The 15,862-nt window shown below is 37.3% G+C and overlaps 1 protein-coding gene across 1 annotated transcript in view; it reads left to right on the forward strand.

Annotated features, from left to right (window-relative positions):
- The window catches only part of MLLT3 (MLLT3 super elongation complex subunit), a gene marked incomplete at its 5' end in the record, with an annotated part of 34,034 nt that overhangs the window by 15,091 nt on the left and 3,081 nt on the right, over positions 1 to 15,862 (forward strand). The window contains 5 exons of the mRNA XM_010164417.1: positions 943 to 1,021; positions 5,247 to 5,379; positions 6,976 to 7,075; positions 10,232 to 10,303; positions 11,592 to 11,663. Coding sequence (XP_010162719.1) covers positions 943 to 1,021; positions 5,247 to 5,379; positions 6,976 to 7,075; positions 10,232 to 10,303; positions 11,592 to 11,663 — 456 coding nt within the window. The remainder of the gene's footprint in view (positions 1 to 942; positions 1,022 to 5,246; positions 5,380 to 6,975; positions 7,076 to 10,231; positions 10,304 to 11,591; positions 11,664 to 15,862) is intronic.

The following is a 15,862-nucleotide window of genomic DNA, read 5'->3' on the forward strand; positions in this document are numbered from 1 at the left end:
ACATAGATGAGTGTGCAACTCTGTACTGACACCCATGCAACTTCAAGCCAATGAGCCTAAGAAACAGCAAAAAAGTATATGGAGACGTGCAACATGGCAACAGGAAGCAGGAGTTCTCAGTACAACCCTCATAAGCCATAAACACTATGAGAAAAAATATACAGAATTTTTAGATGAAGTAATAGGCCTTTCTCAGTAATTTTATAGAATTTTGGAGAAAAAAAATCATACATTTTAAACAATAGTGGAAAAACAAAGTATAGAACTGTTTGTTAAATGATGTAAACTGATTTTAACAACTCTGTTTTAAAAACCTAGTTCTCTTTTGTAATCTGTGGGTTCCAGATAATTTCTCTGTTTAACAAGGTGATCTTTCTGGTTCAATTACTATCACAATCTGTAGAGTCTTAATACACATGGGAAAAGTAGGGATGAGGAGAAGTCCAGTAACAGCAGAAAAGTTTGTTTTGAACCCTTGTCTTAAGACTTATTTTCTAAGGAAGAAGAAAGAAAACTCTCTGAGGTTTTCTGGCATGTAGTGTGGTCTGATCAGGGCTTCTGTTTTTCAAATCTATTATATCATTACTAATTTGGAAAATGTTGCAACTACAGTATGACAAGGACACAGGAGCCTTAGGTCTTCTGAAAACTCATTTAGATTCTCACATTGTATAGTTTTTTAAGCAAGGTGTTGAACTTCTTGTTAGGATATGGGCTTTAGTAAAGAACTAGGCATGAAGTAGTATTGTGTGTGCATGTTGAGTGCATAGTGGTTTCCACAATGCTTGCCTCACTGACACTTGAAATAAAGATCCTTGAGTATTCTTCTGTTCCATAGTTCTTTTTTCTTGGCAGCATGCCCTAGGCAGTAACTAATGGTAAGAATTTTAGGCAAAAATGTTTCTTGCGATGTTATTTATTTTCTTCTTTTTTCCTTTTAAGTCTGAACAGCCCAGTCCTGCCAGTTCCAGCTCCAGTTCCAGTTCCAGTTTTACACCATCTCAAAACAGCAGACAACAAGGTACCAACAAAGGAAAAGAAACCGAAAGGAATGTGTGAAATGAAGGGGCCAATAAGAACAGAATTGGTGGCATCTCATTACCACTTTTCTGCTGCCTTTCACAGCCTGAACTGGCCACAGTTTTGCTTTAGAGATTTTTTTTTTTCTCAGGTTGTTTTCAGATGTGGCTGTAAGGGCAAAATAAAAGGGGAGAAAACATCTATCTGAGAAAAGGGTGTGAAGTGTATTTGTTTTGAAGCACTAAGTACATGCACTTAGCAGATGCTAAGCTCAAAAGAGCTTCTGTTTCTGAGGTTGTCCTTTTGCAGGGTTAGGTAGGGTGGCACCTGGCTCCATCTGAAGCCCTGCTCAGGAAAGTGTGGCTTCCCATGCAAAGCCCTAGGATGTCCATGTGGACCCTTCAAAGGGCCCTGATTTTCCCACACTATTGGGAAATTTTAAGAGCACACAGTATTTACTTTAGATAAATGGCAGGGGAAGATGATGGTTAGACCTAAAGTTGACTTTAAGTTTGTGTTTTGGTTTTCTGGCTAATAATTACCATTTACTTGGAACTCAGTAAAGAATTGCATTTTTCTTCTCAGGGAAGTTGCCAAAGCAGGTTTTCAGTAAATAAGTAGAGATTCATTCTACATGACCTATTAAACTACTTAGTTCCTGCTTGGCCTTTTTCCCCGAGTTTGTAATATTGTATTGTACAACTGATACATTCTTAATCAGCTTTTCTTTTGTTCTTTGGATCAGGAACATTTAAAAAGCAGCTTTTAACTAATTAAAATTGCATTTGTTTTATCCATTTTCATTCCTCAATGTTAGACTTGATTTAAGGTTATGAAAATATATTAGTACCTCAAGCAGACAGCTTGTTTTTAAGTAGACCTATACATGATGCATATCTGTCCTACTGCCTTCTGTAGGTGACTGGTACTGATTTTCTAATGTGTCCTGGCAGCATTACTCCAGGTGAAAGAAAGCAAGAGCTAAAGTGAACTGTGGTTTATGACTGGCTTCAGGCATTTGATTTTTACCTAAGGCTAAACAGAACCCCTTCTTGCTGAAACCCCATTTGTGATCTCATGAAAACCTCATCAGTAGTTTGAACTGTCCATTGCAAGCCAAAGGACTTGGATACCCATTCCTGTATCTGTTATCTTATGCTGAGCAAAACCTGTTGACTTAATATTTTCTTCTGAGCAGACTGGATTCATCCACCTCTTCTGGGTCATATATAAGTCATATCACAGACTGTCTTTCAGTTTTTTGTACCTTCTCAAAAATAGATGGGATGTGAACAACTCTGAAGTGCAAGTGTTATATAAGTTTCCTCTTTCTTGCCACAGTACATAGTGAAAACTGCTTCTTTCTTGCTCTTGGGCAGCTCCTAGTTTTCATTTTCTCCTTAACTATTCTGACTCTGTGGGAGATAACCCTTAAAAAAGTTGTGATAGGTTTAAATTAAGTGTTAGCAAGGAGCAGAAGATTAACAGTGACATCGCCATCAGTGCTAGAAACAAAAGACCTAAAAATTAATGCTTTGCTCATTGTTAGGAAAGTCTACTGAAAAAGTTAGCTAGCTGGGTACAGAATGCCTATTCGGAGTCCCAGACATGGTCCTAAATTAAATGAAAACTTGTCTGGATGACAGGTTGTTCAGTGCATCTGGGGTTGTCAGTGATGGATGTTTCTCCAGAGTCAAGTTCTTTTTCTCTAAGAAAGAGGAATAAGCCTATTGTCAGCTTGAGACTGGACTGTCCCAGAACACAACAAGGGGGTAAAATGGCCCTCTGCTATACGTGGAAAAAGGACATAGGCAAGAATAATGAGTTGGCTTAAGCTTTGGAGAGCAAGCTGTCTAGGGATCATGAGGAATGTATGCTGGTTTTCTTTCTACTTCACTTTAAAAATAAAATCAAGGACTGCTTCTTTGGGTGACTTGTAAGCATAGCTACCAGTTTTCATGTTGTGGAGTTACATGCTGGTGTTTTGCGCAAGATCATACTAAATTTAATTACAAAATTAGGATTTGTTTTATTATTTTACCTTTCCTCCCGCTGACCTTTTCCTCTGCTCTTTCATCAAGATTATGACGATACTTTCCTTTCATTTGTCCTTTACCAAGTCTTTTCTGTCATTTTCTTCCTCCTCAATGTTGTGGAGAAGAAACAAATCCATTCCCAGAAGCTGACTTTTTTGACTTTGGAGTGGCGTGAGACTCTTCTGCTCTCAGTGCAGACAAAGATGACTTTCTTCACTAGGACTTTGATGGTAATTCTTAGTGTCTTTGCCCAGTAAGGTGTGAGGAAACTAGCTTTTCTAGCTAAGCCTAGCCCATGGAAATACCTTTGTGTTCTACCCTTCTGTCTCTCTTGAAACATGGAATCTGTCTTCATATATTTATTATTTAATTATCTTTTCCAACACTTTATCTCAATTAATTTAGCTCTCTATGCCGTGTCTCTCATTCACCCACTTCAACAGTCAAGCTGGCCGATAAGAACGTTTTCCAAAAGATCAAAATGAGCAAATTCTTCCTTCATCCCTGTGCTGACGCTGTGGAGAGTGCCCTCTCTTTTAAAGGGAGTATGTTTATTACTTCTCCTATTAAAAGCCAAGGAAGGAGTCCTTTCCCTCCATCAAGGGTCAGTTGATGAGATATTCAGTCAGACTACAAGTTTCCATTTGCAAATAACTGAACAATGTCTGCCTGAGACCCAAACAGGAAGAGAAAATAGAGCACAGATCAGCTGCTTTCTGCAGATCAGCAGTGGTTGCATGGACAAGAAGCACGTCGGTATAGCTCCCTTTTCCTTGTTGCTTGTACAAGTGTCTGGTCCACCAGGAATTTGCCCATCAGCACCATCTGGGCTTCTTCTCAGCCAACCTTAGGGTGTAAAAACAGAGAAAAGAAACCATTGAGCTGAACCTACCCAAACTTTGACAATTTATGAAAGTTCTAGTGCAATTTTAGTGGTAAATCATTCTCAAGTCACTTTGAAGTCACTTTCACAAAACTAGTCAGAATGCCTGTGACCTGAGCCTTGCTAGGTCTGGAATAATGCATAAAGCCATTCCTCCCAGGAGGGGAACACCCTTCCCTGTTAGTAGTATGACCCTGACAGACAGAGGTCTGTCTTCTCTTCTGGCAGTGACCAGGGATGACACTCCTTGAGTCTGTTTCCCCTTTAGCAAATAGGGAGTTTCAAGCTTCATCTCCATTTCAAGAACATTCTGAGGTTCACTTTGTTCACATTAGTACTTTGTGTTTCCTGGGCAGGAGGAATTACAGAACTTTAAGAGTAATTGCTGTTCCTGCAGCCATCACTGTTGCTTTTACTTGGTGTTTTATGTCTCAGATGGGCTGTACTTCAGAGATAAATGCCCTGTGGCATCAGTCTTGATTCCATCCCTTTTCTAAGCTGATTTTGCCCATCCTTATTTCAGGCAGCTGTAGTTTTACATTTCCTGGATACGTTAAATATATTCCTCTTTCTGTAGCTGTCTCTTAGGGCACAATAGATTGAGTGAAATCAATTTAATGCAGTTTTATGAGCAAGTCAAGCTTTCTACCTTCTGTTAATTCACGAAAAGAGATAGCATGGTGTTGATTGGTATTGGTGCAATTTTTAAATATGAACATCCATTGGCAAAGTACTTACTTGACCTGAAACTTACCCTGAAATAAAGGGAACAGCTAAAGCTAAATATATAAAAAACAGGAAGAAAAGCCCTGCCTTGGCTAGTACATATTAGTCAGAATGATTTGTTAGATTCTACTTCTCAGTACATGGATTAACCTAACAAATGTACTATCACTGATCAGGATGTCCCTGTAGATCTTTACTCGTGTATGATACCCTTTGAGAAAGCAAAAAAATCTTGCTTCTAATAATAATACACTAATAAATTTCTTCTAGCATGACAGGATTTTACTTACTTCAGCTATGGTCCAGGGGGCCAATCGTGCACACACTTGTGAACATACGAGTCACTTCTCTGTCCTGAGTAAGTTTATTGAAGCTGAGTTGTATGTGAGTAAATGATTCATGGATAAGTCCTTGCAGCATAAGCCCTCAATGCGTTACTTCATTTGTTTGATGTTTAAGATTTTCTCCTCCCAACACTGTGTGGGAAGGGTAGTTTTCTATCATCTACAAAGCTGAGTGAATTGCTTGGAACATTGCAAAGTGAATTTCATTTGTGTATTTTATTGTCTTTGTTGTTTCAGGTCCATTGAGGTCTATAATGAAAGATCTGCATTCAGATGATAATGAAGATGAATCTGATGAAGCAGTTGAGAATGACAATGATTCTGAGTTAGAACGACCTGTGAATACACGAGGAGGAAGCAGGAGTCGCAGGTGAGTGTCATGTGATTGGAAGTAGCCTGGTGGCAAAGAGTTGTGCCTGTTAGTAATGAGGCGAGGTCTAATAATCTCAAAGAGCACTGAGTAGCAAATGGGCAGAGAATTCAGACTCTCTTTTTAAAGCATATGCATGTAAAAGTGCCTCTCCTAAAAACTAACCAAATCAACCATTCCCAATACAGACTATTTCTGTACTAATCCATATGGTTATGATGATTCTCAGTTCTTTTAACTTTCCTTGATTTCATGCCATTGTGATTTCAGGGAAGTAGTCATAATTACTCTCTGGCATAAGTGAGGTGAAAGTAAGTCCTTCAATTGCTAGATGAGCTATTCTGTACATAGTGTCTCGTTTTCAAGATCTCTCTGCCTACCAGTTTTAGATTATGTTGTTAAATTGGATCAGAATCAATGACATTTGAATTTCAAATAATTTCTACACTGCATGCAGTACGCAGTGTGTAAAAGTGCAGACAGAAGGTAAAGCAAGCAACTGCCACAGATACTACTTTTTAAAAAAAGCTTCTTGTACCGTAGCTGCAAACTTAAGAGGGCATTCAAAAAATCATCTCTTCTCTGGGCAGTTTGAAGCTCCATCTGAATGTTGTTGAAGGTTATGAAAAACCTGAAACAATCTCTCTCAAACCTTTTCATAGTGGGCTCTTTATGTGATCTACAGGGTTTTACTGTTAGTACACAGTACTTGAGTTCCAGTATCAGCTACTGCTTAAATAAGAAGGTAATAAGAAAACATGAATGAATGTCAGCTGCTCTCGTGGTGCACTTTAGCAGCTGGAATCAAGGAAAAGACCACCAGGGTGACTAGCAATTTGAGAATTCATTCATGTCAGTGATTGTGTAAAGGACTGACTCAAGCTCAACTTACCTCTTGTCTGGAGGTAACTTACCAACTTACCAAAGTCTGGAGATTTTGTTTAAATTTTTTAACAAAACTTTAATGCTCATGTTTCTCTGCCTTCATTTTATCCCAAATAACTATTTTTTTTTCTTCCAACCAATAAATATTCCTTGTTGTTCCTAAGTAAATGAACAGTGAGAGTGACTAGGAGCTGAGCTTTTTCGTGTGGCCTCTCCTGAGATAGTGTTTAAATTGTAGCCAGGAAAAAGAGTGGTATTTATGACTAGAAACAAGGAACTTTTCAGTGAAAGACATGTCCGAGTGGGAAATACTTCTGTTTCAAAAGCTTTTAGAAGAGCAGAAGAGTATCTCTAAAAACATTTTCCTCCTTCCATGTGGCTTATGGACCAAGATACGGACTTGCTCCAGGAACGTTGGAAAGAGCAGCTTAATGTTCTAAATATTTAGCCATTTCTGTAACCTTAGCTACTGTTCACCAGAGATGTCATCTCAGACCAGTGCAGGCAGACAACCTCGTTCTCCATGCTGCGCAGAACTTTTTCCAAAATGCGGACCTGCTCCGATGCCTCTCTTCCACTGGACCCTTATTAATGACAGCTTGCTTAGCGAGGGGTCATTCTTAGTGGCCTCTCTCAAAGTGCAAGCTTGGTTCACCCCTGTTAACAGCCTGTTGTCTGGAGGTGTAATCTCTTGGCTCTGTTTTTCCACAGGGTTAGTCTGAGTGATGGCAGTGACAGTGACAGCAGTTCAGCTTCCTCACCACTACATCATGAACCAGCTCCACCTTTACTGAAAAACAACAGCAACCAGGTAAAGTCAGGATTCGTAAATGCAGTCCTGGGGAAATGAGTAATGACATTCTGATTACTTCAGTGCAGTTACTTAGTCTGTAAACTGACATAAGAGCTGTTTTTTCCTTTTCAGAAGGAGAAGTGTTTGGTTCAGCAAATAGTATAGACCAAAGTAGTGTTTTCTTCAGTATTTTAAAAAATGTGTCCTTTCTGTATGAATTAACTTTGTAAGTTAAACAATGAAAACTAGCATTACAGCATCAGTCATGCAATTGGAACAGGTTTGGTTTTGTGTTAGCAGTGGACCCAGTTCACAGCAATAGGCTCATTCTCAGGAGTTTATTCATTAATCTCTTCCCCTTTCTCCCACCAAGTGCTTATCTAGAAGATACAATATTTTTTACTTCACTAGAAGGCTCAATAGTTTTTATTTTACTAACAGAGTACTTGTTCCATATCCATAAGAGCTAATATTGTTATTATTTTTGATGTAGGAAAGTAGACTAGTTCTGTTTTTCAGAGAAAATAAACTAAACAATCTAGAGCTACAAAATACATCAGGGACAAAATAAGAATTAGAGTTTGGGAGTTACCTCACCTCCAGTAACCAATAAAGTGAGGCTCTGTAAATATAAAAATTAAACATAAAAGTTGATATTCTTTGGAAAAAAAAATATAAAATACATCATTTGTCTCTTATTTTAGGGAGCCATAATTCACTCCCAGTGTCAGCTGGATCATACACAAAGAAGTAATGAAATTTACTGACTGTCAGTAGATGGCTGTTTACAATATTGATACATTTTGAATAGTGTCTGGGTGTGTTAAAAGTCGTTTGTGGTTTAGATGGTGAGTTTCATGAATGAGTCTTTCCTGTATCTGTTAGGTGAACTGCTACAATTATCTGTCAGAAATTATTTACTTGTAATTGTTTTTTTTAATGAGATTTCCAATACAAGCTTACTGGTGCAAAACCATTATTATTCATGTCAGTTAAGTTCAAATACACTGTGGAGAAAAAAAAATAGGAAGTAGTTTGTATGCAGACAAGAAGATTCCATGTCCAGAAAGCATTCTTATTATCCATCAGAAACTCTGTAGGCTTTTCTAAGTTGATCTGTACAAAAGTAACAAGTTTTCAAGAGAGTCTTTTGGGAAAAAAGCAAGCTATAAATATGAAGAATATTGCATTTACTGGAGACAAAAGCACAAGAAAAATAAAACACCTGTCCGTGGCTTGTTGTTTAATGAAGACTATCTTCTACAGCATCATTATAATTATTAAGTAATTGTAAGTCTCAGTATCGGCAGCCTTCTCAGTCACATCTTTCATGTTTCTTTCCGCTTCAATGATCTAAGAGAAGGTCTTCCTGTGCATTCAGAAACTCCAAACAATAGCAGTGTGCCAGCTAAAACTGAATGTCACATACCTTCTTCTATTTCTATAACTGAGTGGAATTTTATAATCAACCTTAAAAATCAGAAATTTAACGAAGCATTATGAGAGTTCAAATTCTATAGACCTTAGCCACATTTGAAATCTCTGCTTGGTGGTGTAGTGCTGCTTGCCAGGATGATGCTTTCAGCTGATGAAATCAGGCTTGTGTTGACTTAGGTCCATTCATAGAACTAAAGAGCTAAGACAGAGTTAATATTTCTGTGAGCTTCCTCAGATGATATAAGTGCTGTGTCTTATATAAACAAGAGTGCTTAAGATGTTAGATTCCAACTACACATCAAGAGCACTGTAAGGAAGCAAGTTTTTAAAATATACTGTGTCCTTGCTAAGTTTCTATTTGAACAAGAATTTTCTTCCTTTTAAAAAAAGAAAAACATCTAAAAGGTACTGGATCCATGCCTAGAGGTCTGGGTTTTTTCAAAACAAGACTTTCTTCCACTGGCCTACACAGCAGTAACCCCCAGGGGGTGTTGAATTGAAGAACTGAGATTTTTCTTCAGAAAAATATGTTTTCCTTTCTGGCCATGCATCAGTCTTGGCTAAGTAAATCCTTATGTAAGGTTAACTCGGATCTGCAGTCACATTCTCCATATAGGGAAATAGATGCCTACCTACTGTATTCTTACGGTGCTGGTCACCCTGGGGAGCTTTTATGCAATTTTAGTAATTTAGACCAAGAGGAGTAGAAATGAGAGGGAGTTACAGAAAGCTGTTGGTGAGGCTTCTTGCTAGTCTAGAAGACTTGCTTTTACAGACCCTAATTCCTTGTTTTATTTGCTGAGTTTTGTCCTGTGTTGTGACTATCCAGTGTGTTTTTCAAGGTATTCGTGCTAGTGATGTTAGTCTTACTTACAATGAAATATGAAACAAAATCTGCCATCATCTGTGATCATTTATTTTCCTTTGATGTTTTTCAGAAGAACTGATCGTATTCTAGGTTAGCAATGATGGTGGTTTTGTTTTTTTTAACTCTACTTTTAACTTCAAAAAAATGTGTTGTGTGTGGAAAAATTGGAAGAACAATCAACAGTTGTTTCCCCAAAATATTCCTCACTTTAGTCCTAAAATTTTCATATTAAGCATGGTGTTCTGAAGCTTGTTGACATGCTCTTCTTGAGTGTTGTTAAGTACTGGTATATGTGGTAATAAATGGCTTTGTATGGCATTGAAGGAAGGGTACCATGTAAGTGCAAGAGAAATTACCATCAAACACTTTTCTTTTTTTTTCAGTTACAACTCATGTGGTCATTTCAAAGACTATGTTTCAAAATCTCTATTGTAGAAGAAAAGAGACAGCATTGGGGGAAAAAAAAAGAGGGGAAAAATACATTGATCATGTGACATTTCAAAGGCACTGGAGAGTACCTCAGCATCATTTTGTATCTGCCAAATCAGACCTCTTACCCTGCCACCATGCAAAAGATACAAAAAAGTGTTGAGGAGGCTTTAAATGACAAGAAATTAATTCTTTTAAGGGTTAATAATATCTATATCGCCTCATTCCAGCAACTCGGCATTTTCTGCTGTAAGCCGCTTTTTTTCTGATAAATGCAAGTAAGTTGTAGGGATTAAAGAATCAAAAGCTCAGTTTTGAGTTTTGATTCCATTTTCTCCAGATGTTACATTGTTTGTGTTGTTAACTGATAGCAGAATTTTTCATATGTAATTGAATCCAATGATGCATTTAATTTTTACAGAATTCTCTTTCTTTTCCAGATTTTAGAAGTGAAAAGCCCAATAAAGCAAAACAAATCTGATAAACAAATGAAGAATGGGGATTGTGATAAGGTAAATGAGAATGAGGTAACAGTAACTAGACCAGAATGTGATATTGGTGTATTTAGTGAACACCAACCTTTGTTACAGAATGAAAATCTTATCACATCTTTACTTTGGCTTCCTTTAGGTGCAGGTCTTTCTCTATTTTTTTTTTCTGTAATTCTTTCATCTTCTGTGCAATTTTTAAAGTGTTTTCCTTCTCTTCAATACGCGTTGTGATTTGGCAAATGTCACCAATTGGGAATCTGTTATTTCATCTACTGTCCACCAGTTTGCATTTTGCTTCACAGAGGAAGTGATAATTTTTGAAGAGGAGAATTCACAGCTGTATTCCTAGACAGTAAACAAATAAATTAAAAAAAATAATAATTGTTTTTTCCAGGATTGTTTCTGAAGGCTGTGCAATAGGAAGTGGCAGAGTGATTTAGGATTTAGTATGTTAACTAGAATGATATGAAGCAACAGTTACCAGTTAACAATGAGAAAGACAGTTTTGTTTAAAATCATGTCAGCTGGCCGTGGGTAAGAGCTCGAGGTCCTTGTATGAGTGAACAGAGCACAATTTCCCAAATTGGACGAGTTCCTCTGAAGGTTCATATTTTAAAAGGTATTGGTGTCAACTTTGTGATAACATGAGGCAGGACAACAAAGTTTCAGTATCTGTTGCTAGATTTTCAGTGGCCTGATCAATACGCTTTTTGGTTTCTTAAGCTGGGTGCCATATCTCTCTCTGCTTAAAAGAAAAAAAGGTTTCTGATGGCTCAGGCTGAAGGAGAAAGTTGATAACTAGATGGAGAGGTGGGCTGTGTTTGACATCCCAGGAAGGAGGACAGTAGAATTTACCATTAAATCTTGCTTGATCTTTCTCCCCTTATATCTCCTTGCTGACACAGAAAATTAATTATATAACTTTAGAGAAAAAGAGGGATTTGATTGTGAGGCTTTGGCTTTGGATATTATGTATAAAGGTGGGAAATGTATTTTTAAAGATGCTGTTTTGGCATCCCCAGTCTGTTTGACGCTTTTTCCCACAGTTGAGTTAGAGAGATTATTCTTCTACAGCAAAGAGCCACTTAATAAGATTTTCATCAGCATGAAGTACCTAAGAAAACCCACAAAACTTGTATTTGACATGTATTGAGCTAGAGAAAGCCAGACAACTAAATAAGAAAATTTAGCTTAAAGAGCTTTAAAATAAAGTTTCCATTTGTATTGTTTTTTAAGACATCTGAAGTTTTTGAAATACATACCTATGACTTAATTAACAAGTTGTTTATGGGGGGTTGTTTGTTTCTAGGCATATCTTGATGAACTAGTAGAGCTCCACAGAAGATTAATGACGTTGAGAGAGAGACATGTACTGCAGCAGGTGAGGAGTACTCTCATGTAATATCACAACGTGCTCATTGAAACTGTGAAGTCACATCTTTTTTTTTTTTTTTTGGCCATCATCTAAAACTCTGTAATCAGGTTTAATAGTCTTCAAGCGTATATAATGCATATACAGCCCATTACTACTTCCAGTACAGCTCAGGAAATTTTTGCACATACTTCAAATTGTGTTGTCACGCTAAACAATGAAATTACAAAAAAACCCCAAAACTATCTGAGCTAAATTTTTCATCAATTCATTGTTACATTTCTCAACATACTGTATCAATAATTATGAAAACAGGATGGGAGAATGGATACAGCTGTGTGCCATCACTTGATAAAAATCTTGTTTCTTTTTCCTGAAAATGACTGGTGTTTTCTCAGAAACAATTAAAGGTGTTTTCCATGGCAAACAGAAAATATAGAATTCAAAACAGAACTCATGTTGGGGAAAAACACAATGTATTCATTAAGTCTTCTGAAGTAATGGAATGAGTGAAATATGAAAATGTGCGAACCAAGAAGGCTCCAAATTTATTGAAAGATTCTGCAATAGTAAGAAAAAAGAATAGTATTCTTTACTTTGGACAGCATTGTCGGGTACTATGGGATTACAAATTGTGAAGATTAAACAATGAGCACGGTTTACAAAGCAGATGTAATTGTAGCACAAATGGTTTTATTATATTTAGTGCAATTATGTGCCAGTTGTGGACATGTTGTAAAGAGGGAAATTTTTACCATTTCTAAGTGGTTGCAATCACTCATCAAATTTCTCAACACTTCGATAAGTGTGTTAAAAAATATTTTGGAAGCCCTAGCATTAGTCTCTTTATTAGTTGAGGCTCAATATTGTGAGTAAAGATGAGAAAACAATTGAGAGGTCAGTGAAAAGGGAAGACATTGGTAAAGGATATACTTAGTTAAAGAGAATTCTGATAACCTTGTCAGATTTCATAAGTTAAAATACACAATGATGCATATTGGTTATCCTTCATATTTAATGTACTGTTGGTTCCTAAGTTCCCTTTTGTCTACAAAGGCAACCAAAGCACACTTTCAGAGTGGTGGCAAAGGCAAATTTTTATCTGCATTGGGAAATTACTGTGCAGGAGGCTAAAAGGTATTACAGCGCACTCTCTACTTCACATTATTCATTGATTTTTAGAAAGTTCACATAAAAAGTGAATCTGAAAAAGCCACTCTATTGTAAATGTACACCCTAGCTTTGCTTCCTGCGTGCTTACTTCCTCAGTTATCCAAGGCTTAGCTTTTGAATGGTTTCACTTCTGGTTGATCTCTGTAGCCAGTATTACACGGTTACCAGCTGTCAGTACAGAACTGCACCACTGTCCACCATGGTCCCACCATAGATCCTGTTTTCACTGGGACTGTATTGACAGCCCACAGAGCATAGGGCTAAGGTGGCTCCATGTGAAATTTTGAAAAAGAAAAACATCTTCAAAACCTTTTATGCAAAGCGAAGATAAAAACAAGCAAGAAATCTTTTTTTCCCCATGGTCTAGCAGTGAATCAGAGTCCTTGAGAGACTGTACTGTCTCCATCCTTGGAGCTTTTAAGATTCTGTCTGGATAAGCCTGGAGCAGTGTGATCTGACCCCATCGATGAGTGTGCTCTGGGCAGAGGCTGTGACTAGCAGAATTCCTTTCAATTGTAATTCTTGTCATCTATGTTTTCCAAGCAAATAAGATGGTTCCAGTTGAATCCATAATCCTTTCTTATCTAGTAGCATTTAAGTGTATTTGGTAAGGAAGAAATGTTTACCCCTGTTAGAAAAATGGTGAGTTCATCTGCTAAAGCTTCTTCAGTCTGATGTTGAGTACTATTATAATCTGCTTCATGGGAAGTTACTAATAAAAGGAAGAACTGCATGAAATGAGACATAACTGAGCTGGAAATACAGTATCCTATTCTGAGTAAATAAAAAAGAACAGTGTATTCTTGTGCATTTTAAACTAAAGACAGACTTTTTCTTTTCTCCTGAGTGTATTTGTCAGACAAGAGAAAGCATTCATTCATTGACCTTCACCTCACACCTTGAATGAAGAGTGTAATTTTAATACTGTAGTCCATGACTTCTCATAGCGTAGTGTTTAATTAGTTATATTATAAAACTTAGGTTGATGTAGAATGGTTGTTGCCTTGTTTCCTGGGGACTGTTCTTGCAGATTGTTTCCCTTGGTTTGGAGTGTGTACAGGCTGTCAATACAGCCCCAGTGAAAGCTGGATTTATGGTGGGACTGTGCTGGCTAGGACAGTGGTGCAGTTCTGTACTGATAGCTGGTAGCTGTGTAATACTGCCTACAGAGCTTTACCAGAATTCAATGGAAGAGCTAACTTACCAGTTGTCTGTTAGCCAGTCTGCACTAGCAAATGGTCTATGCTGTTATAAAACAAATAACAAAGTTTAGTTTTAAAGCCTTTAGTGCCTTAATATTCTGCAATTCATTAGTTCATATGATTTTATCAGTTTACAGAAATATGTTCACAGTATTGAATGGATAACTTGCAGAGAATCAGTGTTTCTCTGCATTACAAATAAACTGTCATCCCATCTTAAATGTCCTTACTGCTTTGCAGCTATGTAATTAAAGTAAAATACTTCCAGTGAGCACAGAAATAAAAAGAGTACAGAGCTGAGAAAGTTTTTAGGAATGATGCTGAAACTTCTAGACCAAGAAATACCAGTATATAGAGATTTTAGCAAGTACAAAATTCAGGAGAGCAAGGGGTAAAACTGTGGAAAGGGATGGCGGTTACTACTTCAGAAGAAGGATTGAGCACAAAAAATATGCAACAGAAAACTGTAAATAGCTATAAGAGTTTTAAAGGCAGTGGTGGTGTTGAAGTGTAACGGTGTGTGTTCCTGAGTGGTGATTGTCATCTCTCTAGTTTATGTCAGAGCAGGTAATAATCTCTTGCACATGCCAAAGTCTGCTACCCACAAACTTTTAGGGAATTTTTAGAGAAGGGACTTGCAAGAGAAGAATGAAGGCAGTGATCATTCAAGAACGCTGCCTTTGGAAACTTATGCTGAGGGATATGAAAAGGTTTTTGCAATCTCGGTTGCTACCCAGTCTTTAGGCATGACAGCAAACAGGAATGCAGCCAAACTGGAAATAAGAAAAATTTATCTGCTTGAGAATGTGTCTCTTTCCCAAGAGAGGCACTTCTCTTTGAGACACTTTTTTAAAGGAAGCTGAAATAAATCTACAAAAAAGAGGGAGGAGGCAGGAGAGATGTGATACTGAACAGCAAGTGCCTGATGTAGTTGAGAAATCCTGATGTAAAATGATACTTACAGATATATAAGGATTACTCAAGAGGGAGAAGGCAGATGAAAAAGAACACTTGACTAAGAAATTAGTCCTGTGAGAATCACCTGAGCAATTTTTATGTGAATATTGGACCATAGCTCGACAGAAATTGGTCTGAAATTGCATTTAAAAGTATATTTATCTCCCTCCTCTTTCACCGCAAAGAAAGGGTTTAGGATTTACAGTGATGAGGCTTTTTTTTTTTTTTCCCTAGTCTGTGATTTCCAGTGAAATGGTGGGGGATAACTGAACCTGCAATCAGATGTCCCATATGGTGCTGTATGTACCATATATTCAAATTTGGCTGGCTGAAGCTGGGTTCCTAACTCTGCATTTTCAGTGCAGATGATGTTAACATGACTTCATGAAAGGCAACAAGATTTCTGATAAGACTTTGCCTCTTACTCTGAGGCATCAGAAGTTACCTTAAAACCAGTGCACTAGACAGCACAGTCATAAAGAAGAAATTGAGAGGACGCAGCACTGCTGAAAATTATATTCCTCGTGTCCACAAGGTGCTTAACTTCAGATGGCAACTATCATCTGATAGTTTTATGCAAGGGGTAGCTTGCAGATCTGGAAATTATCACATGATCTAAAACCCTCTATAAACTGAAAAATGACTATGTCATTATTTGCACTTTGGCTTCATTAAACATACACACTCATTTGCTTGTTTAAAGGCAGATAAATAGTTGTGCTATGATGGATAATTATGAAACTGAACTGGAGAGACATTATGTAAACAGAGATGTGCATTACAGCAGAAAAGCAAAGCTTACTACAGCAGTAGCAAATGGGATATTTTTGTTCTTTGCAGTCTGATCTCTTGGAATAAAACATTTTAATGTTATGT

This window comes from Antrostomus carolinensis, unplaced genomic scaffold (genome assembly GCF_000700745.2).
Source record: "Antrostomus carolinensis isolate BGI_N321 unplaced genomic scaffold, ASM70074v2 scaffold7493, whole genome shotgun sequence".
NCBI lineage: Eukaryota > Metazoa > Chordata > Aves > Caprimulgiformes > Caprimulgidae > Antrostomus > Antrostomus carolinensis.